We start from the raw sequence: 23,837 nt of genomic DNA on the forward strand, positions 1-23,837 counted from the left end.
GAAAAGAAAGCCAAAAATTCTCCCAGAATGGAAAGGATATGCAAAGTATGAGACAAAAATTAAAAGCCACAAGTCTCATCCAGACAGGCCAACATTCATCTTAATAAGAGTTTTAGAAGAGAAAAAAAATGTGTCTCTGCCTAGAAAAGGGTCTGGAAAATATATAGCAAGTCCTTAATTGCAGTTATCACTGGCAGTAAGAATTGAATGGAGGTGAAGTGAAAAGAGACATTAAATTTTTTCTTTATTTCCATAATTGTATAATTATTTTATAAGAATAAATTCATGTATTCCTTATGAAATTAATTAATCTAGACATGAATAAAATTATTGTCAAAGATACACCAGGAAAATGCTAATAAAAAGGAAGCCAAGAATATCAATATTAACACTAGACAAATTGAATCAGAGTAGACACTATTAAACAAAATAAAGAGGAACATTTTATAATAATAAAAGGTGAGGGCGGAGCAAGATGGCCGAATAGGAACAGCTCCAGTCTCCAGCTCCCAGCGCCAGCGACACAGAAGACAGGTGATTTCTACATTATCAACTGAGGTACTGGGTTCATCTCACTGGGGAGTGCCGGACAATCGGTGCTGGTCAGCTGTTGCAGCCCGACCAGCGAGAGCTGAAGCAGGGCGAGGCATCGCCTCACCTGGGAAGTGCAAGAGGGAAGGGAATCCCTTTTCCTAGCCAGGGGAACTGAGACACACAACACCTGGAAAATGGGGTAACTCCCACCCCAATACTGCAAGCAAACAGGCACACCAGAAAATTATATCCCACACCTGGCCGGGAGGGTCCCACGCCCACGGAGCCTTCCTCATTGCTAGCACAGCAGTCTGCTATCTAATGGCAAGGCAGCAGCCAGGCTAGGGGAGGGGCATCCGCCATTGCTGAGGCTTAAGTAGGTAAACAAAGCCCTGGGAAGATCGAAATGGGTGGAGCTCGCAGCAGTTCAAGGAGGCCTGCCAGTCTCTGTAGACTCCACCTCTGGGGACAGGGCACAGCTAAACAACAACAACAAAAGCAGCAGAAACCTCTGCAGACACAAGCGACTCTGTCTGACAGCTTTAAAGAGAGCAGTGGATTTCACAACGCAGAGGCTGAGATCTGAGAACAGACAGACTGCCTGCTCAAGTGGGTCCCTGACCCCTGAGTAGCCTAACTGGGAGACATCCTCCACTAGGGGCAGATTGACACCCCACACCTCACACGGTGGAGTACACCCCTGAGAGGAAGCTTCCAAAGCAAGAATCAGACAGGTACACTCGCTGTTCAGCAGTATTCTATCTTCTGCAGCGTCTGCTGCTGACACCCAGGCAAACAGGGTCTGGAGTGGACCTCAAGCAATCTCCAACAGACCTACAGCTGAGGGTCCTGACTGTTAGAGGAAAACTAACAAACAGGAAGGACACCCACACCAAAACCCCATCAGTACGTCACCATCATCAAAGACCAGAGGCAGATAAAACCACAAAGATGGGGAAAAAGCAGGGCAGAAAAGCTGGAAATTCAAAAAACAAGAGCACATCTCCCCCTCCAAAGGAACGCAGCTCATCGCCAGCAATGGATCAAAGCTGGACGGAGAATGACTTTGACGAGATGAGAGAAGAAGGCTTCAGTCCATCAAACTTCTCAGAGCTAAAGGAGGAATTACGTACCCAGCGCAAAGAAACTAAAAATCTTGAAAAAAGAGTGGAAGAATTGATAACCAGAATAATTAATGCAGAGAAGGCCATAAACGAACGGACAGAGATGAAAACCATGACACCAGAAATACGTGACAAATGCACAAGCTTCAGTAACTGACTCGATCAACTGGAAGAAACAGTATCAGCGATTGAGGATCAAATGAATGAAATGAAGTGAGAAGAGAAATCTAAAGAAAAAAGAAGAAAAAGAAATGAACAAAGCCTGCAAGAAGCATGGGACTATGTAAAAAGATCAAATCTACATCTGATTGGGGTGCCTGAAAGTGAGGGGGAAAATGGAACCAAGTTGGAAAACACTCTTCAGGATATCATCCAGGAGAACTTCCCCAACCTAGTAGGGCAGGCCAACATTCAAATTCAGGAAATACAGAGAATGCCACAAAGACACTCCTTGAGAAGAGCAACTCCGAGACACATAATTGCCAGATTCACCAAAGTTGAAATGAAGGAAAAGTTCTTAAGGGCAGCCAGAGAGAAAGGTCGGGTTACCCACAAAGGGAAGCCCATCAGACTAACAGCAGATCTCTCGGCAGAAACTCTACAAGCCAGAAGAGAGTGGAGGCCAATATTCAACATTCTTAAAGAAAAGAATTTTCAACCCAGAATTTCATATCCAGCCAAACTAAGTTTCATAAGTGAAGGAGAAATAAAATCCTTTACAGATAAGCAAATGCTTAGAGATTTTGTCACCACCAGGCCTGCCTTACAAGAGACCCTGAGGGAAGCACTAAACATGGAAAGGAACAACCGGTACCAGCCATTGCAAAAACATGCCAAAATGTAAAGACCATCCAGGCTAGGAAGAAACTGCATCAACTAACGAGCAAAATAACCAGTTAATATCATAATGGTAGGATCAAGTTCACACATAACAATATTAACCTTAAATGTAAATGGACTAAATGTTCCAATTAAAAGACACAGACTGGCAAACTGAATAAAGAGTCAAGACCCATCAGTCTGCTGTATTCAGGAGACCCATCTCACATGCAGAGACATACATAGGCTCAAAATAAAGAGATGGAGGAAGATCTACCAAGCAAATGGAGAACAGAAAAAACCAGGGGTTGCAATACTAGTCTCTGATAAAACAGAAAACAGACTTTAAACCATCAAAGATCAAAAGAGACAAAGAAGGCCATTACATAATGGTAAAGGGATCAATTCAACAGGAAGAGCTAACTATCCTAAATATATATGCACCCAATACAGGAGCACCCAGATTCATAAAGCAAGTCCTTAGAGACTTACAAAGAGACTTAGACTCCCATACAATAATAATGGGAGACTTCAACACTCCACTGTCAACATTAGACAGATCAACGAGACAGAAAGTTAACAAGGATATCCAGGAATTCAACTCAGCTCTGCAGCAAGCAGACCTAATAGACATCTACAGAACTCTCCACCCCAAATCAACAGAATATACATTCTTCTCAGCACCACATCACACTTATTCCAAAATTGACCACATAATTGGAAGTAAAGCACTCCTCAGCAAATGTACAAGCACACAAATTATAACAAACTGTCTCTCAGACCACAGTGCAATCAAACTAGAACTCAGGACAAAGAACCTCAATCAAAACCACTCAACTACATGGAAACTGAATAACCTGCTCCTGAATGACTACTGGGTACATAACGAAATGAAGGCAGAAATAAAGATGTTCTTTGAAACCAATGAGAACAAAGATACAACATACCAGAATCTCTGGGACACATTTAAAGCAGTGTGTAGAGGGAAATTTATAGCACTAAATGCCCACAAGAGAAAGCTGGAAAGATCTAAAATTGACACTCTAACATCACAATTAAAAGAACTAGAGAAGCAAGAGCAAACACATTCAAAAGCTAGCAGAAGGCAAGAAATAACTAAGATCAGAGCAGAACTGAAGGAGATAGAGACACAAAAAACTCTCCAAAAAATCAATGAATCCAGGAGTTGGTTTTTTGAAAAGATCAACAAAATTGATAGACCGGTAGCAAGACTAATAAAGAAGAAAAGAGAGAAGAATTGATAGACCACTAGCAAGACTAATAAAGAACAAAAGAGAGAAGAATCAAATAGATGCAATAAAAAATGATAAAGGGGATATCACCACTGACCCCACAGAAATGCAAACTACCATCAGAGAATACCATAAACACCTCTACGCAAATAAACTAGAAAATCTAGAAGAAATGGATAATTTCCTGGACACTTACACTCTCCCAAGACTAAACCAGGAAGAAGCTGAATCCCTGAATAGACCAATAACAGGCTCTGAAATTGAGGCAATAATTAATAGCCTACCAACCAAAAAAAGTCCAGGACCAGATGGATTCACAGCCAAATTCTACCAGAGGTTCAAGGAGGAGCTGGTACCATTCCTTGTGAAACTATTCCAATCAATAGAAAAAGAGGGAATCCTCCCTAACTCATTTTATGAGGCCAACATCATCCTGATACCAAAGCCTGGCAGAGACACAACAAAAAAAGAGAATTTTAGACCAATATCCCTGATGAACATCGATGCAAAAGTCCTCAATAAAATACTGGCAAACCGGATCCAGCAGCACATCAAAAAGCTTATCCACCATGATCAAGTTGGATTCATCCCTGGGATGCAAGGCTGGTTCAACATACACAAATCAATAAACGTAATCCAGCATATAAACAGAACCAAAGACAAAAGCCACATGATTATCTCAATAGATGCAGAAAAGGCTTTTGACAAAATTCAACAGCCCTTCATGCTAAAAACTCTCAATAAATTCGTTATTGATGGAGTGTATCTCAAAATAATAAGAGCTATTTACGACAAACCCACAGCCAATATCATACTGAATGGGCAAAAACTGGAAAAATTCCCTTTGAAAACTGGCACAAGACAGGGATGCACTCTCTCACCACTCCTATTCAACATAGTGTTGGAAGTTCCGGCTAGGGCAATCAGGCAAGAGAAAGAAATCAAGGGTATTCAGTTAGGAAAAGAAGAAGTCAAATTGTCCCTGTTTGCAGATGACATGATTGTATGTTTAGAAAACCCCATCGTCTCAGCCCAAAATCTCCTTAAGCTGATAAGAAAATTCAGCAAAGTCTCAGGATACAAAATTAATGTGCAAAAATCACAAGCATTCTTATACACCAGTAACAGACAAACAGAGAGCCAAATCAGGAATGAACTTCCATTCACAATTGCTTCAAAGAGAATAAAATACCTAGGAATCCAACTTACAAGGGATGTAAAGGACCTCTTCAAGGAGAACTACAAACCACTGCTCAGTGAAATACAAGAGGACATAAACAAATGGAAGAGCATAGCATGCTCATGGATAGGAAGAAGAATCAATATCGTGAAAATGGCCATACGGCCCAAGGTAATTTATAGATTCAATGCCATCCCCATCAAGCTACCTATGAGTTTCTTCACAGAATTGGAAAAAACTGCTTTAAAGTTCATATGGAACCAAAAAAGAGCCCGCATCTCCAAGACAATCCTAAGTCAAAAGAACAAAGCTGGAGGCATCACGCTACCTGACTTCAAACTATACTACAAGGCTACAGTAACCAAAACAGCATGGTACTGGTACCAAAACAGAGATATAGACCAATGGAACAGAACAGAGTCCTCAGAAATAATACCACACATCTACAGCCATCTGATCTTTGATAAACCTGAGAAAAACAAGAAATGGGGAAAGGATTCCCTATTTATTAAATGGTGCTGGGAAAAAAACAAGAAATGGGGAAAGGATTCCCTATTTATTAAATGGTGCTGGGAAAATTGGCTAGCCATAAGTAGAAAGCTGAAACTGGATCCTTTCCTTACTCCTTATACGAAAATTAATTCAAGATGGATTAGAGACTTAAATGTTAGACCTAATACCATAAAAACCCTAGAAGAAAACCTATGTAATACCATTCAGGACATAGGCATCGGCAAGGACTTTATGTCTAAAACACCAAAAGCAAAGGCAACAGAAGCCAAAATTGACAAATGGGATCTAATTAAACCAAAGAGCTTCTGCACAGCAAAAGAAACTACCATCAGAGTGAACAGGCAACCTACAGAATGGGAGAAAATTTTTGCAATCCACTCATCTGACAAAGGGCTAATATCCAGAACCTACAAAGAACTCAAACAAATTTACAAGAAAAAAACAAACAACCCCATCAAAAAGTGGGGAAAGGATATGAACAGACATTTCTCAAAAGAGGACATTCATACAGCCAACAGACACATGAAAAAATGGTCATCATCACTGGCCATCAGAGAAATGCAAATCAAAACCACAATGAGATACCATCTCACACCAGTTAGAATGGTGATCATTAAAAAGTCAGGAAACAACAGGTGCTGGAGAGGATGTGGAGAAATAGGAACACTTTTACACTGTTGGTGGGATTGTAAACTAGTTCAACCATTATGGAAAACAGTATGGCGATTCCTCAAGGATCTAGAACTAGAAGTACCATATGACCCAGCCATCCCATTACTGGGTATATACCCAAAGGGTTATAAATCATGCTGCTATAAAGACACGTGCACACGTATGTTTATTGCAGCACTATTCACAATAGCAAAGACTTGGAATCAACCCAAATGTCCATCAGTGACAGACTGGATTAAGAAAATGTGGCACATATACACCATGGAATACTATGCAGCCATAAAAAACGATGAGTTTGTGTCCTTTGTAGGGACATGAATGCAGCTGGAAACCATCATTCTCAGCAAACTACTGCAAGAACAGAAAAGCAAACACCGCATGTTCTCACTCATAGGTGGGAACTGAACAATGAGATCACCTGGGCTCGGGAAGGGGAACATCACACACCAGGGCCTATCACGGGGACGGGGTTAGGGGGAGGGATTGCATTGGGAGTTATACCTGATGTAAATGACGAGTTGATGGGTGCTGACGAGTTGGTGGGTGCAGCACACCAACATGACACAAGTATACATATGTAACAAACCTGCACGTTATACACATGTACCCTAGAACTTAAAGTATAATAATAATAATAATAATAATAAGAAGAAGAAGAAGAAGAAGAAGAAGAAGAAGAAGAAGAAGAAGAAGAAGAAGAAGAAGAAGAAGAAGAAAAGGTACCTTCCACCAGGAAGTCATAGGAATCAAGAAAACTTCTAAATCTAATAATATAGGGTGTTTTTGTTGTTGTTGTTGCTGTTGTTGTTGAGACAGAGTCTCACTCTGTCACCAGGCTGGAGTGTAGTGGCGTGATCTTGGCTCACTGCAACCTCCACCTCCCAGGTTCAAGAGATTCTCTTGCCTCAGCTTCCCAAGTAGCTGGGTTTACAGGCACACACCACCGTGTCCGGCTAATTTTTGTATTTTTAGTAGAGACGGGGTTTCACCATGTTGTCCAGGCTGGTCTCGACCTCCTAACCTCGGGTGATCCACCTGCCTCGGCCTCCCAAAGTGTAGGATTATAAGCATGAGCCATCGCACAGGCCTAATAGAGGTTTTTAAATGTATGGAACAAAATACCATTAGAAATACAAGGAGAAAATGGTATTTTGCTGTAATGTGAAAGACTTCAACTCACCTCTCTCAAACAGGTGAAATAGAAAACAGGAGTAAAAATGAAGACAATTTATTTATTACACTTAAGAATTTTTAAAACTTCCTCCCAAAGAGAGACTACACAATTTTTTCAAATATATATAAATACGACTTTCAAAACATGAATTAAGCCACAAAACATTTCAGTGTTCCCCCCAAAAAATTCCAAACATTTTCCAAAATAAAGCCTATATTTTCTGACCAAAATTCAGTAAAACTAGAAATTAATTTTAAAGGATGACAAAAACAAACAAAAAACACTTTTAAAACACCAGAAACCAATTTTAAAAATTTTAAAACACACTTCTAGTAGTATAAGGCAAAAGAAAACTAAGTTAAAACTAACATCTGTTTTTTAAAAATACAGATAAAAGTACTGCTTATTAAACATAAGGTGTTCAGAGGAAAACTGACACCCTGAATGAGTTTACAAAAGAAAAAATACCAAGTAAGAAAAACAGAAAAAGAGAGACTAAAAATTAACTCAATAAACATATTCAAGATATTATAAAAGATATAAGTTAATAAAAATAAAAGCAGGCCAGGCGCAGTGGTTCACACCTGTAATCCCAGCACTTTGGGAGGGCAAAGCAGGTGGACCACAAGGTCAGGAGATCGACACCATTCTGGCTGACATGGTGAAACCCCGTCTCTACTAAAAATACAAAAAATTAGCCAGGCGTGATGGCATGAACCTGCAGTCCCAGCTACTCAGGAGGCTGAGGCAGGAGAATTGCTTGAACCTGGGAGGCAGAGATTGCAGTGAGCTGAGATTGTGTCACTGCACTCCAGCCCAGGTGACAGAGTGAGACTCCATCTGAAAAATAAAAATAAAAATAAAAGCAGAACATAATTAAAGTAATTAAATAGTAGTCTTAATTACTAAAAAGAAAATTCTTTACAGAGAAGAAAATTTAAAAAGTCAGATTTTTAAAATTCAAACTAAAAAAAAAGAAGACACGTGTTCCTAATGTCATTCATCTATTGCCTCTTTTTTGTAAATATCTGTGGAATACAACTTGACGCTTTGATATATTTATGCATTGAGGAATGACTGAATCAAGCTAATTAACATGCACCTCACATACTTTTTTCTGGTGACTGTTATATTGAAGTTTTCTTTTTCCATAGCTATTTGAAAGATATGCATTCTCTGTTGTGTGTGAAGTTCTATATACCAAATCAACTTTCCATACTGCATATGGGGGGGCTCAATAAAAAATAACAAACAAAAATAAAAACAGTTCTATTTTGAGTAGTCAGTGTGAATTTCAATCAGTAGTCAATGTGAATTATCTGCTCCTATTACACAATCCCTTCATCAGCACTCATATTTATTTTTCCTTCATGCCTTTTCTCATTTTGCATTGCTCACAAGTATGCTCCCTAATCAACGCTAAACTAACACTAAGGCTAAACATCATCAAGGAGTCAGCATCCAAGAAAGCCCAACCTGTGTCATGTGAGTGAGAATCTAAAGGAAGTGTTGTGCTAGCTTTTAATGCTTGATTTATGGTATTCTCATCTCCTGAATAGGTATGCAATTTTTAGGATTGGAGGCTTTTTATTTTTACTTCTTTTCTAGCTCCCATGAAGCACATGACAATGTGGAAATAGAGAACGAGTAACTAATAAATATTGATGATTAACTGATGGTCATGAGATTCATGATACAAACATTTTATAAGAATTTGTTTTTAAAACTTTGCTCTGGATTTGTTTTGTTTTTTTCAAGTTTTGGAGAAAAAAAAATTACTATATCTGGCTACCAGAGTTTTCTCCAACCTTGACATCAGGTCCATATAATAGCAAACCTTGAACATTATCTATAATACCATGTACATCATGGGTATAAAAGTCCCAAGAAGCCAAGAGCAAACAAGGTCTAATAATCATTACTATCTATGTGTTTTATTTAATCATCAAGATAAAGGAGATGTTGTCCTTCTTTTATTGGGTAAATATTTATTAGATGCATTAAAACCTCACACCAGGTTCTAAAATACCAACAATTCATTGCTTTTTCAATAAATATGTTTTAAGCAATTACTATGTACCTGGCACCTTGCTAGGTAGTGACAATATAAATATGAATAAGGCATTATTCCTCTACTCATAGAACTCATCCAGTAGTAAAGACAGATGCATAACAAATAAACATTAAACTCAAGACCTAACTGTATTCCAACAGTGTCCATCATTTGTCACAAGAGCATTATAGAAAGAGTAATTGTTGGGAGGGCCCACAAAATATGTGTTCAAGTTGTAACTCTTCTAATTCCTGTTTATTTGACTTTGGACAAGTTATACAACCTGACAGAAGAGTAGTTTGCTCCTCTATAAAGTACACAATTAACTCCTGACCTATGTGCTCTACAAAGCAAATTGATACTACTAATAAAATGTGCAGATAAACACCCTAAATAGTACAAATATAAGACGCTGGTACCTTAAATTTGTATTAAGCCAGTACCTAGCACAAGGGCTCACACAGACATTAATTATACAGAAAATAGATTTAATAAATATTTGTTAAATATAGACAGTACATTGTTGTAGCACTTATTCTCAGATTTACCACACATTTTAACACTTCATTAAATTTCATTAACTACCTCAGACATAAAAGAATATATGAACAAAGAATAATACAACACACATCCATCTACCAACCCAGCTTCAGAAAAACAGTATGCTCAGTAGCTTTAAAGCTCCTGATATGTCTATGCAACCTCCTTCTCCCCACTCCTCCACTCCTGAATTTTGCATAAATCATTCTCTTCCTGCTCTTTATATCTTACTAGATATGCCTGTACCACGAGAAATGTGTTGTTTAGTTTTGCTTGTGTGAGCCTTTATATAAAAGTAAAAATGTATGAATTTTTATATGGCTTGCTCTTTTATGGTAAAGCTTTATGTTTTGGTATCATTCATATTGATATGTATTACTATAATTTACTCATTTTTATTCTTTATGGCCTCATGTCTAAGTTTAAAGGGAGTGTTTTTAATTACTCAAATTTAACTATGAAGTTTACTGTAGAAATTTACAGAAACCCTTTATCAAGTTAAGAAAACTCACTTCTGTTCCTAGCTTTCTAGAAGTTTTAAATAAATTATATTGAATTTTTCAAATGTTTTCTGTATCTACTGAGATTATTATATAGTTTTTCTCTTTTAACTTGTTAATGAGGTGAATACCATCAGTAAATGTTCTCATGTTGAACTAACATTACATTCCTGGAATAAATTCAACTTTGTCATAACGACTTTTTTATCTAGTGCTAAACAATTTACTCACATTTTGTTTGAAATTTTTGCATCTCATTTCATAAATTAGATTGACATGTGAATTTCCTTATTTATCTGACTTGTTAGTGTCGTTTCACACTTGCTTCACCAATTTCATGTAATGAATTGGAGAGCTTTTTTTTTTTTTTTTTCTATTCTCTGGACACTGCTGTAAAAATACATTTACATATTCCTGGAAGAGTTTGTAGTATTCTATCACACTATCTGAGCCTCCTATTTGCTTTCAGTAAAAACTGTTAACTACTAATTCTATTTAATTATTTCATTCATATTGTCTATACTTGAGTCAGTTTTGTCAATTTATATTTTCTTAGGAATTTTTCCATTTCATCCAAATTTTCATTTTTATCAGTATAAATCTGTTCATATTTTTAGTGTTTTAGTATTTATAATATTTAGTATTTAGTCATAACCCTGTAGTTATGACTTCTCTTCTGACTTTCACTCTTACATGTTGTTTTTTGTATGCTTTCAGTATTCCTAATTTATCTCACCAGCAGTTGGTCAATTTTATTGGTCTTTACAAATAATACACTTTTGGCTTTGTTGATCTTCTCTACTGTATCTTTGTTTGTGATTTAACAAATTTCTATTCTTATCTTTATTAATTTTTTCCTTCTGGGTTTTTTATATTGTCTATTTCAAACTCCAAGTGGAAACTTAGTTCCTTAATATCCAGCTTTCTTCTTTCCTAATATAAGCATGTATAGGTGAGAAATTTCCTTCTATGTACTCCCTTTAGCTATATCTCTCAAGTTTTGTTGTTATTATACATTATCATTATTTCTCAGTTATAAGTATTTTTTACTTTCAATTATAATTTATTCATGACCCAGTAGTTATACAGATGTGGTTTTCAAAAAAGATTCCAAATAGTAGGGTAATTTCACTTATTTACCTAAATACATTTCTAGGTGGCCTATATAAAACTAGTGCTTTGAAAATCATTGACTCAGTATGCAGTCAATTATTGTTAATTTTCCATGTGTCCTTGAAAAGAATGTGTTACAACCTCCTGGTGAATTTATCCTCTTATCAGTAGATAGTAACAGTCATTAGCATTTTTACTAGTATTGATATAGCTGGTATAGTTAGAGTTTGTTGGATATCGTTTTATCCTTTGACTTTCAAACTATCTTGATTCTTAAGTTTTAGATGTGCTTTTTATAAACAGCATATAGCTAGATTTTGTTTTACATTCGAAGCTGTCAGTCTTTTGTCTTTGGAGAGTTTAGGTTTTCTTTTAACATTTATGATGATTCCAAGAATATTTGGATTTATTTTATTATATTTTCTACTGTGTGTACATCCTTCTTTTTCCACAGTGTTTTTTCCTCCATTTTTTCTTTTTTTTGGACAAACTGAGTTTCTTATTTTCTCATTGCATTTTTCCTTTTCCATATTTGGCAATTATACAGTCTATGACTATACATTTTTAGCAGTTACTCTAGACATTTTAACATGCTTATTAAGATAAATGCCTAACATAAGTCAATATTTTTATCATTCTCCCAAAAATATATAAAGACCCTAGAACATTTAACTATGATTCTATCCATCCTAATTATACACTGTGTTTCCAGACACAATCATTCTATAATTTTAATTATACAAAGTATAGTTATTAATCATTTATAAAAAGTAATATGTAAGCAGTAATAAACCCTTATGTTTACCATTTCCTCTGCTTACAAATTCCTGCATTTGCACCCTTGTTATATGATAATTTTTTTATTTTTCTTTAAGAGTTTTTTCAGTGAAAAGTTGTTGACAATAAAGTATTCATGTTTGGGATTGGGTAAAAATATATTTATCTTTTTTCTTGAAAAATAGCTGTATCATGTACTGAACTCAAGGTTAACAGTTATTTTCTCTGAGAATGATTTACTATCTTGTAGCATTCATGTTTAAGAACTCGGCTATCATTCACAGGTAATCAGTCATCATTCACAAGTAATTCTTTTTTTCCTATTTTCTTTTAAAAATATTCTTTTGGTCTTTGGCATTCTTCAGTTTCACTATGATACGTGTAAATATAGGTTTCTTTAAATATACGTTGCTTGGGATTTACTGGCTTCTTAGCTATAGAGAATGGTGACTTCCATCAGTTCTAGGAAATTCTCATTATCTGTTTTACACTTCTCTCTCTTCTGAATTTTATATTAGAATATTTTAGAACTTGTCATGGCATATATCTTAACTGCTTTTCAAAATATATTTTTTACTTCTGTGACTTTCTGTGGGAAACTCAAAGTAACCTCTTCAAATATCTTTCAGATCACCAATTCTCTAATCTAATCACCTGTTTTGCCTAACCATTGAATTTTTAATCATTATGTTTTTCATTTTAGATAGCTCTGCCTGGTCAATTTTGACAGTCTTTTGTTCCTTCAACATATTCATTAGGGAATAATGTATATTAAAAATATTAACTTTTCTCAATACCTTATAATTTCAATATCTACAGTGTTTGCAGATTGGGGATTCTGTAGTTTACTCATTCTTTGAAGTTACTCAAGATGGCTTATTTGTGTTTTTGTGAAAACCATCTTCCTTGGAACTGTATGAGATTTTTTTGAAAGCTGCGTATAAAGTGCAGAAAGAATTTGAGTTTCCTTCTGGCAGATCTCTGGAGGTATTGCTGGGATAAGGCAATTTTAAATTAGATTTTTGGACAGGGTTTTAGAGGTTACACAGATAATATGAACGCTGAATCAAAGTCCAGATAAGGACAGGCCTATGGCTAGAAAATTCCAACATGGATTCTGTTCCTTTTTTCTGAGCTTTCCAGAGCCTAGGCTATGCTAGTCAAGTTCTCCCAATATCTCCTGCTATTTGGGTTAGTGTTTTTTTCATTTCTCTAATAAGGTGGTCAAATTTTAAAGATTCCCAGTAACATGCAAATGTATCTTATGGGACTATCCAATTGGCAAGATACAGAATTTATCTTTTGTCTTCAGTTCATAGTCTTTCAAAGTTCAAGCTCCCCGCCATAATTGAAAAGCAGTTCCCCCATCCCCCAACACAATGCTGGTGCTGGCTTACTAGTTAGGATTTTGTGCTTTTCGTATCAGCCTCAAATAATTTATATAATTCAGTTATCAGATTATTTATGTATATAAAAATATTTTCTTCATCTCTTTTAGTTCTTATAGCTCACTATATATCTAGAAACCAAACCATTTTTAAAAATCATATTGATGTGCTTCTAGCTACCAGTGATGTCTATTTCTTCTTTAGCTTCTAAATGCTAATCTGACTGACAGAGATCCTGTTTTCTCCTAAAGGTAAAAATGTAAGAACATGAGGAGTATCTTTCCCAAAATTATTACCCTTAGTAAAAGACAGAGTATCTTGGAAGTAACAGGGAACTCTGACTAAGGCTGGACAGCTGCTGAGAGAAGAGAATATATATAAAGTTTTCTCTCTTTGTGCTGCCTTACCACAGAAAAGATTCTGAGCAGCGTATCACCTACATGTGCTTCTGGTGGTTTCCATCACTATAAATTCATGGCCTGGTTAAAAGTTAAAGTAGAGCCATATACCCCCAGATACATCCACTTTCAGTCAGAGAAAAATTTCAGGAGAAAAAATAAGGGTAAGGAAAAAATGCTTTTCACTGCAAAATCACAAAATGACATGTCATATTATTATATTCATTCATTCATTCATTCATATTTACCTAGCACTTACTACATTTAGGGCATTATTCTAGGTGCTGGAGATAACAACAGTAAACAATGACTATATGAATGATGATACACGAATATATAAAAAAGGTTTAAAAAAGTGAATATGACAGCTCTTTGAAAATAAGAAAATAGATATACATATAATTGTTATCATCTTTATTGCATGAGGATTCAGATAAGTCTTGTGTACCACAATGACAACAGCTGCTTTTTCCCTCCTCACAGGAGAAAATATGTCTTAATGGACTTGGAATTTTCAAAGCAATTTTTATTGGCAAAGTTTCTTGCTTCATAACATTTTCAAAATTGTCTTAATCTAAAATTCGACACTTCTCAACTCTCGTTCAGTCTCAAATACAGAAGAAAACCCCTATAATTCACACTGGCCTTTCCAACAAATCAATTGATTTAGCCAGTATAGTGTTCTAATTCAACTTCTATTTTCTCCACTCATAAATTTCAGGTTTCATACCCACACCCAGTCAAGGGCCACAATGAAAAATTTAACAAAAGCTTCAGCATGGTTGTTGAGTAAGCACTCTGATACATTCCACACTATAAACATTTAATGAGACTTGCTCCCAACAGAGTATTTACTACATCAATTTACTTCATAGTATTATATTTGCAGGAGCAAAATAGAGCAAAGGTTATTTTGGATGCTTTACCAATACAGCTTCCTGTAAATAATGAAAAGTGCAACCATTTAATTTACCAAATCATTAAAAAAGGTTAATAAATTCTGCTTTATCTAGTTCAGACAGCCGCAGCAGCTATTTGTAACTTGGATATAAAAAATATAGAAAACTTAGGCATTTTTTACTAGTTTGCGCATCTGTATCTTCAACTAGAACTAAATTTCAAAGGTTGTTCAGACAGTTTAGAATCCTCATTAGGATCTCAGAGAAATATCTTTTGGACTCCCTCCTGCCTCATGAAGAACAAGTGAGTCTGAATCTGCCTTTCTTGAGAAAGAGAACACTCTATTACCCTGCCTATGCCCACTCCCATTGAAGTTACACACACATACACACGCACACATACACCACGCACACTTTCTCCTCCTCTCCAACCGCTGCCATTTTGTGCCTGTAGCAGTCACTTTCCACTAAAATGAGAAAACAGAAGAGGTCTCAGAAGAAGGAATGATTTGGAAATGTCTTCTTCTATAATCCTAAAACACGGAATGCATTGTCTGAGATAAACCGGAGCTCTTCTGGGAGCATTCTCTGACACAGTTCTGTTTAGTACTACGAAAAATGTGCTATATGGGTTGAGCACTGCTAATCTAAAAATCTGAAATCCAAAATGCTCCAAAATCCAAAACTTTTTGAATGCCAGTGTGATGGCACAAGGGGAAAATTCAGCATCTAACTTCATGTGACAGGTCGCAGTTAAAATGTAGTCAATGGATTAAGAAAATGTGGCACATATACACCATGGAATACTATGCAGCCATCAAAAAGGATGAGTTTGTGTCCTTTGTAGGGACATGGATGCAGCTGGAAACCATCATTCTTAGCAAACTATCGCAAGAACAGAAAACCAAATATCGCATGTTCTCACTCATAGGTGGGAACTGAACAATGAGATCACTTGGACACAGGAAGGGGAGCATCGCACACCAGGTCCTATTGTGGGGAGGGGGTAGGGGGGAGGGATAGCATTAGGAGATACACCTAATGTAAATGATGAGTTAATGGGTGCAGCACACCAACATGGAACATGTATATATATGTAACAAACCTGTAGGTTGTGCATACGTACCCTAGAACTTAAAGTATAAAAAAAAAATGCAGTCAAAACATCATTTCATGCACAAAATTACTTAAAATATTGTATAAAATTACCTTCAGGCTGTGTATAGGATGTATATGAAACATAAATGAATTTCATGTTTACACATCAATCCCATTCCCAGGATAACTCATTAGCTATATGCAAATATTCCAAGATCCAAAAAATTCCAAAATCCAAACCATTTCTGGTCCCAAGCATTTCAGATAAGGGATAATCAACCTGTATGATCCTATCCATCTATTCTAGCAAATTTCTACATATCACACTCGACACTCCCCAAATACAGACTATAGATGGTCCCTGACTTGACTTAACAATGGTTCAACTTATAATTTTTTCCAGCTTTATCATGGCACAAAAGTAATATATACTTAGTATGTATGTATAGTGTTTCAAGCCCCTAAAGGTCATACCCTTCCCAGGGTAGGGTAACCTGTATCCAGTGACCGAAAGAGACATACAGGCCTGGTCATTTCTGCCTGACAAGGTACACTCTGGAGGGCAATGCTCTCACCAGAGCTCCCTGCTGACTGACCAGTTCTGTTGTGAGTATCAGAGAGATGATATACAGAACCAAAGAGCTAATTAGAAAAATAATTACAAGGGTATGGTTGTGAAAGGTGAGTAGTTCTTCTATAATAGGGGATGTGGCGTCTTGAAGGCCTTTGTGGGTCTAGATCTCAGGTAGACTTCTTCCTCTATCCAGTCCCGCTCCCTCCCTCTTTCCTTCCCAAATGTAACACCTTGTTTTCCAAACTCCATTCTGTGTGTGATTCTGGAGGACCCAGCCTACAACACTAGCCATGACTCCTTCCTTTCTCTCATGTCCCACATCCATTCTATCAAAATTCAGTTGACTCTACTTACAAAATTTAGCACTGATGTCCACTAACACCACTCTAGTCTAAACTAAAACATGAAGTGGTTAATGTAAAGTGTATAAATGGAACCTGGGTTACTACAATAGCCTCTGGCCTGCTTTTTCAGTTCCTCTCATTGTTCTCCTTCAGTCTATGTTCCTTATGCAACCATCATAGTCCTTTTAAGACACAAGTCTCAGCATGTCATACCTTTGCTTAAAACCTTTCAGTGTATTCCCGTTTAACTTGGAGTAAAAGCCAAAGTCCTTAAAGGCATACACAGCCCTCAATGGTTGCTTCTCTAACCTTAGCTCCTACTACTCCTTGCCTTGCTCTCTCCACCCAGACACCCTGGTTTTTATGTTGTCACTTAAACATGGAGCACATACCTTCGAGCCTTTGCTCTAGATCTTCATCTGCCTGATTCCTGAACTCTTTCAAGGTTTTGGCATTATCTCACCTTCTCAATGTAACATACTAAACAATTGTGTTCTCTACAATGTTTATTGGTTTTATTTTTTGCCTATAGTCACCTGCTAAAATGTACAAACTTGTCAAGGGCAGTGATCAGATATGTCCCAAGCACATAGAACAGTAATGCCAATAAATATTTGTATCTTATGCTTCATAAGTAGATCTACGTGAAAGAAAGACATCATTTCAATCTAATTAGTAATCACCATTCAAATTCATTGGTTTCCTTGGCAGAGATGTACAGGAGTCAGAAATATACTAATAGAATATTTTCCTGTTAATCAATTCTTTGGAAGACTCAAGAAGGTGATAGAGACTAATCTGGATTTTTTATTTTCTCATGCTCTAAATGCTAACATGTGGATCTTCTTCTGTTTTATTATTATTATTACTGTATTGGGACCTCACATCACAGTTTATCTTTCTCCCGACTTACCTCCAGCTCATCAAGGGCACTTCCCAGAGTTGCTGCCTGAGGTTCTCGTGGGGTTGTCATATTCTGGATCCCTTGTGAAGCATTTGAAATTACATTGAGAGCATTCTGAATTTCTTCACAAACTGTGTCCTTGCTTGCTTTGAGGGAAGCAACATCAGAATGCTCCAAACAAGCTGAACAAATTGAATGCAAGAGGGGAGAGTTCTCCTTCAATGAGGCTCGGGCTCCTGCAATTTCATCCCTCTGATTTGGAGATTTTAAGTCCTGAGAAGGGAAATAAAAAGAGTGGTATCTTACAATGGGTTATGGGGGAAAGACTTAAATTAAAAAGCTTCATTTTTTAGTAAGTATAAATGAAAAGATAATAGACATCAAGAAGTCAGCTATAAGTTATAATCAAGGGCATCTATTATTTCTACATTCTTTCAGGTTCTGTTAAAAATTCTGCAGCATAAACAATGATGCAGTTAACAAGTAAAGGTCCCAATAGTGCAGATGTGTAAAGATCTATTACTATTCAGTCAAATCCTTGTCAGTCAAATCCTTATAAGTAGCTAAAACACTCTGACATTCACATTATTAAGTGCATAAGATAGCTTGAATTACAAGGACGCTGATTACCTCATTCCATAGATGTTGATAATTGCATTTAACCTTTCCATTAAAATTAAACCAACTGAGTTAAAAACACTAAATGAAACCTACCACCATTCAGCTATATTTCTTTTCCTTTTCAGAAATACTAATAAATTAATCCTATATCATTCTTTCTTTGACATTTATTCAACAATTAGTTACTGAGCACTTAGCATATTCTAGCCCTTGTGCTAGACTCCAGTGTACAGATATGAAAAAATCCTACGAGGACCTTGTTTTTCTTTCTTTTGGGGGGAAAGGGCCTACAGACAAGAAATAAACTAGATAAACAAATATACAAGATGATTTTAGGTGACAATAAATGCTGTGAAGAAAACACAAAAGTGAAGTGTCATAGAGACTGACTTGCAAGGAGAAAGCTGCTTTAGGTTGAATGGCCAGAGAAGGTATTTCTTCAGAGATGACAATTTGCAGTAAATGTAAATGAACCGCATTACATTGGAGGGAAGAGAGAAAAGAGAATGTTCTATCTAAGTGATAGGTGATCAGAACTAGCTCAAGATACAAGAAAAAAATCTGGCAAGCCCTACCTTAACCAAGTGATGAAATTTAACATCATCAGTGATATCACATGGATATCATGTACCCCTTGATATACTGTGACAAGAAAAGTATGCCATTTCTGTGGTATTCCCTCCAGGAACCCATAATTCCAGTCTAATCATGAGAAAAACAACAAACAAAATGAGATTAGTGAACATCCTAAATGACATCTGGGCAGTGTTCCTCAAGACCACTAACATCATGAAAAACAGGAGATTGACTGACAAACTGTCATAGAACAGAGAAGATTGGGGAGACATAACTAAATGCAATGTGGTACTGAGGATTAGATCCTGGAACAGAAAAAACATTCATGAAAAACTGCTGAAATCCAAATAACCATTATTAATAGTTAATAGCAATGCATCGGTATCCATATCTTTGTAATGGCAAATGTAAGATACAGTATTAACAATGGAGAAAACTGGAAAAAAGGTAAATGGGAACTCTCTGTACCAACTTTGCAACTTTTCTGTAAATCTAAAATTATTCCCAAATAAAAGCTTAAGTTAAAAAAAATAATTCAAGGGACATTTACAATAGTTCATTCACTTCATATACACATTTCATATAATCTTCATAAAAACTCATGAGAGATGTGATTATTCCATTTTAAAACTCAAAACACTAAGGTTTCAAGAGACTAAGTTTCTTAGCCAAGTGGCAGAGCTAGATGGTGGTATTTCTTGTATTGTAACCCACGTCAGTATAACTTCCAAGCCCTTATCCTAAAAACTATGTGCCATTCTTTCCTACATAGGAAAAATTTCTTATTTGCTACACAGCATGAGGACTTGTATTTGTATAATATCATGTAGCTTATAAAGTGCTTCTGTATAGCATCTTATTGATCATCACAATACTCTTTGAGGGAAGGAGTCTGCTATTATTAGTCCTATTTTAACTAAACAGGTGTTTGGTGTAAGAAGATAGCAACTAGTAAAGGAACTGAGATATAAACCTAGTCTACTGATTGCTAACCTTATGCTTCTTTCACAAGGCTCTGCTACTCTGGGAATAATGTTGCCTAAGGTTAATAAATGGCTTGTGCTACTATATTTTTAGTTCCTTCCCTTCTGAAAATAAAGGCTGTCTGCTACTTCACTCAGGCTTTGGAGATATTAACTTCTAACTGTCCTCCCTACATTTTGTAACAAAGTAGCTATCAACCCACTGTTCATACTCACTAATTACCCAAGAAAAGACACTCTATGGTTTTCTTGGCTTGCTACAATTTCCCCCTTGTATATGTGGTCTGGGTTTTAGTTTTAGCTCTATCATTAGCACCATGAGCTGGGTAACTCACCTCCTCTTTCGGTGTCTGTCTTTCTATCTATAAAAATGGGATAATGATACTTCTTCCAACTCTCTCACAAGATTGAGTACACAGCACATCAGAAATGGAATAGAAGTGCAAAATAGAAAAAAGGTATAGAAAGAATATGGAATTGTTTTATTCCTTACATCTGTCAAACTTGGTGTACTGTTTTTGTACTATGATAATCTTAGTGATTTTCATATTTCCCACAACGTTACAAGCTCTACCTACAGTCATCAGTGTAACTTAAGGGATAAATAGTTTAATGTTTAGAAAGGATCACAGCTCCTCAGATGAGTAATAATTGAAAGTATAAATGTTCAGAAAGAGGTGAAGCAAATTCTCTGATACTACTGTACAGTCAACTTAATACATAATTCCCTCTGAAGTGACCTATACCTCATGCTTCTTTATTTAGAAGGACAGTGTCAAGGTTTAGGTTGTTTCTGAAAGGTGAAAAACTTGAACATAGATTATAACAAGAAGGCTAAAGTTAAAATTATTTCTTTTGCTCTAAAGGTGGCAATGTGTAATCTGACAGTAAATTGTAGTAACTTTAATGCCATGGGGACTTTGAAATGTTAAAAATACAAATGTATTTTGAATTTGGAGCCTACGCTTTGTCATCTCTGCCCAAGGCAATTACAGAATCCATGAGCCCAAATAGCAAGTCCTTGAAGCCTGCAAAAAAGGACTGAATCAGTGAACATAACAAATATAATGTTACAGCAGTGGACGGGGGAAAGGGGCAGGTTGCAGAGTTTATGTAAGGAAAATTAACAAGGCATGACCATTTCTCCCAAAGGACATCAAGCATGGTAAACTTAATGTAGTAAATAGGTACACAGATAAAACAGAAATTAATGACTGTCACCTCCTAAACGTGTGTTGTGGTAGTGGTGTCTGTGGTTGTTTTATTTTAACTGATGATACCACAGGTTCAAAGGTTCATAGGTTGTCCATTTACCCTAAAATTTGCATCAGGTCAAAATAAGAATTAAATAGTAAAGTTAATCAAGGATTTCTTTGGATGGAGACATATAAAGAACTCAGCTCCTCAAGGATTGATACTTATTTATAATCTTTTTTTAAATGCTCCAGAAGAAAGCTCACAGGAGATTTCCAAGTTAAGAAGACATTAAATGTTTCCAGCTGACGAAGAAACACACAGATGGGATTTAAAAAGACCTTACAAGTCTGTGCAAGTGGGTAGAGAAGTAACATATGAGTTTTAACCCTGGCAAGAGAACAAAATATATTTAGGAATATTATTTTAAAAAATAAAAATGGAGGGCTTTAAGCCATCAGTTAATTAATTCAACCATTCCTTCAACCTGTACTATGTTGAGCGTCTCCTATGCCGAGCCTCGACTTTGCATCAAGGCAATGTGCTAAATGTTGGAAATGCAAAGATAAAGATCCGAAGGGGAGACAAATAAACACATTTACATGGGGACTAAAATAGAGTTACCCACAGCATAGAGGACAGTCTCTCAGCTTGAAGGGATTAAATAAAATTTCTCAGAGAATGTGAATCTTTTCTCCAGCTTTATTGAGGTATAATTAACAAATAAAAATTGTGTATATTCAAGGTGCACAACATGATGCTTTCATATACATATACATTGTGTAATGATTACTACAATCGCATTAATCAATATAACCATCACCACACAGTTACCCTTTGCGTTTGTGTGTATGTGCTGTGAGGACAGGCAAGATCTATTCTCTTAGCAAATTTCAAGTAAGCAATACGGTATTATTAACTATATTCGCCATGCTGTGAGTTAGGTCCCTAGAACTTATTCATCTTATAATTGAAAGTTTATACCCTTTGACCAACATGTCCCCATTTCCCCCGCACACCAACCCCTGGCAACCATGGTAAAACTGCTTCTACAAGTTTGACTTGTTTAGATTCCACATATAAATACAATCATATAATACCTACTTTCTGTGTCTGGCTTATTTGACTTAGCATAATGTCCTTCAGGTTCATCCAAGTTGTCATAAGTGGGGGGATTTCAGAGAAGGTGAATCTTAAACAGTGAGTATAAATTATCCCTATGAGGGAGGACCCACAGACCCTTTGAAGGAAGTGGACTGCTCCTGCAAAATCTGGGATACACCCCAAATACTGTGAGTGCCCCAACTGCAAAAGTGGGAAAGGGAGAGCCTCCTCTCCTGAATACACACGTCCACTGGAGCAACTGAAGGTCTGTTTGTGGGAGAAGTTTCCGACCTTACCTGGAGCTGAGTCAATTTAAAGAGCCAAGCAAAAATACAGGGGTAGAGGAAGCAGCAGAAAGTCTCCGGGAGCCCGCTGGGTCCCCAGTCAGACCATTCCTGTCTGGCACCACAGGGATACACTGAGAGGGCAGCCAGAGAAGCAGGGGTGGGGAGAGTGGGAAGCATCACAGGGAGAAGGAAAATTCCAGCTGAATTTTGTAACAATTTGAATAGGGTGAGAAGCCTCCTGGCCAGAACTTGAGGGAGGATGCGAATCTAGTGTGCAGACTCCACAGCGGGGGAAGAACCAGGCCGTTTTCATTTGAAGGTGGCAGGCGGGTAGCCTAGGGCAAGTTTTCAAGCCCGGCTTGCCCACCCCTGGAAACAGACTCCGGGCTGTTTGGGGGCACGGTGGGAGTGAGACCGGCCCTTTGGTTTGTGTGGGAGCTGGGGGAGGCCTGTGACTGCCAGCTTTCCCCCACTTCCCTGACTTCCCTGACAACCTGGATGACTCAGGAGAGGCAGCCACAATCCTCTTAGGTGCACAACTCCCTTGACCTGGGAACCTCACTCCTGTCCCCAGTAAGACCCGCCCAAGGAAAGTATGAGCTCAGATACACCTAGCCCTGTCCCTACTTGATGGTCCTTCCCTACCCACCTGTAGCTGAAGACAAAGGGCATATAATCTTGGTAGTTCTAGGACCCTGCCCACTGCCAGTTCCTCTCCATACTACCATAGCTGATGCTGTCTGCAAAACGCCGTCTCCCGGCAGGAGGCCAACCAGCACAAAAACAGAGCATTAAACCACCAAAGCTAAGAACCTTCATGGAGTCCACTACACCCCGCTGCCACCTACACCAGAACAGGTGCTGGTATCCACAGCTGAGAGACCCATACATGGTTCACATCACAAGACTCTGTACAGGTAACCCTCAGTACCAGCCCAGAGCAGGGTAGACTTGCTAGGTGGCTAGACCCAGAAGACAGACAACAATCACTGCAGTTCAGCTCACAGGAAGCCACATCCGTAGGAAAAATGGGAGAGTACTATATCAAGGGAACACCCCATGGGAGAAAAGAATCTGAAAAACAGCCTTCAGCCCTAGACCTTCCTTCTGACAGAGCCTATACAAATGAGAAGGAACCAGAAGAAAAAATCTGGTAATATAACAAAACAAGGCTCTTTAGCACCCCCAAAAAGCACACTAGCTCACCAGCAATGG

The 23,837-nt window shown here is 37.3% G+C and overlaps 1 protein-coding gene across 20 annotated transcripts in view; it reads right to left on the reverse strand.

Moving 5' to 3' along the window:
• Positions 1–23,837, reverse strand: part of LOC105466141 (catenin alpha 3) — a 1,883,635-nt gene that overhangs the window by 1,309,198 nt on the left and 550,600 nt on the right. For all 20 annotated transcript variants that reach the window (XR_011607352.1, XR_011607354.1, XR_011607355.1 and 17 more), the window contains one exon: positions 17,867–18,130. Coding sequence is in view for 16 of the 20 variants with exons in the window: in XM_071068753.1 (XP_070924854.1) it covers positions 17,867–18,130 (264 nt within the window). In the remaining 4 variants the exon portion in view is untranslated. The remainder of the gene's footprint in view (positions 1–17,866; positions 18,131–23,837) is intronic.

The sequence above is a fragment of the Macaca nemestrina genome, chromosome 9, assembly GCF_043159975.1.
Source record: "Macaca nemestrina isolate mMacNem1 chromosome 9, mMacNem.hap1, whole genome shotgun sequence".
NCBI classification, from domain to species: Eukaryota; Metazoa; Chordata; class Mammalia; order Primates; family Cercopithecidae; genus Macaca; species Macaca nemestrina.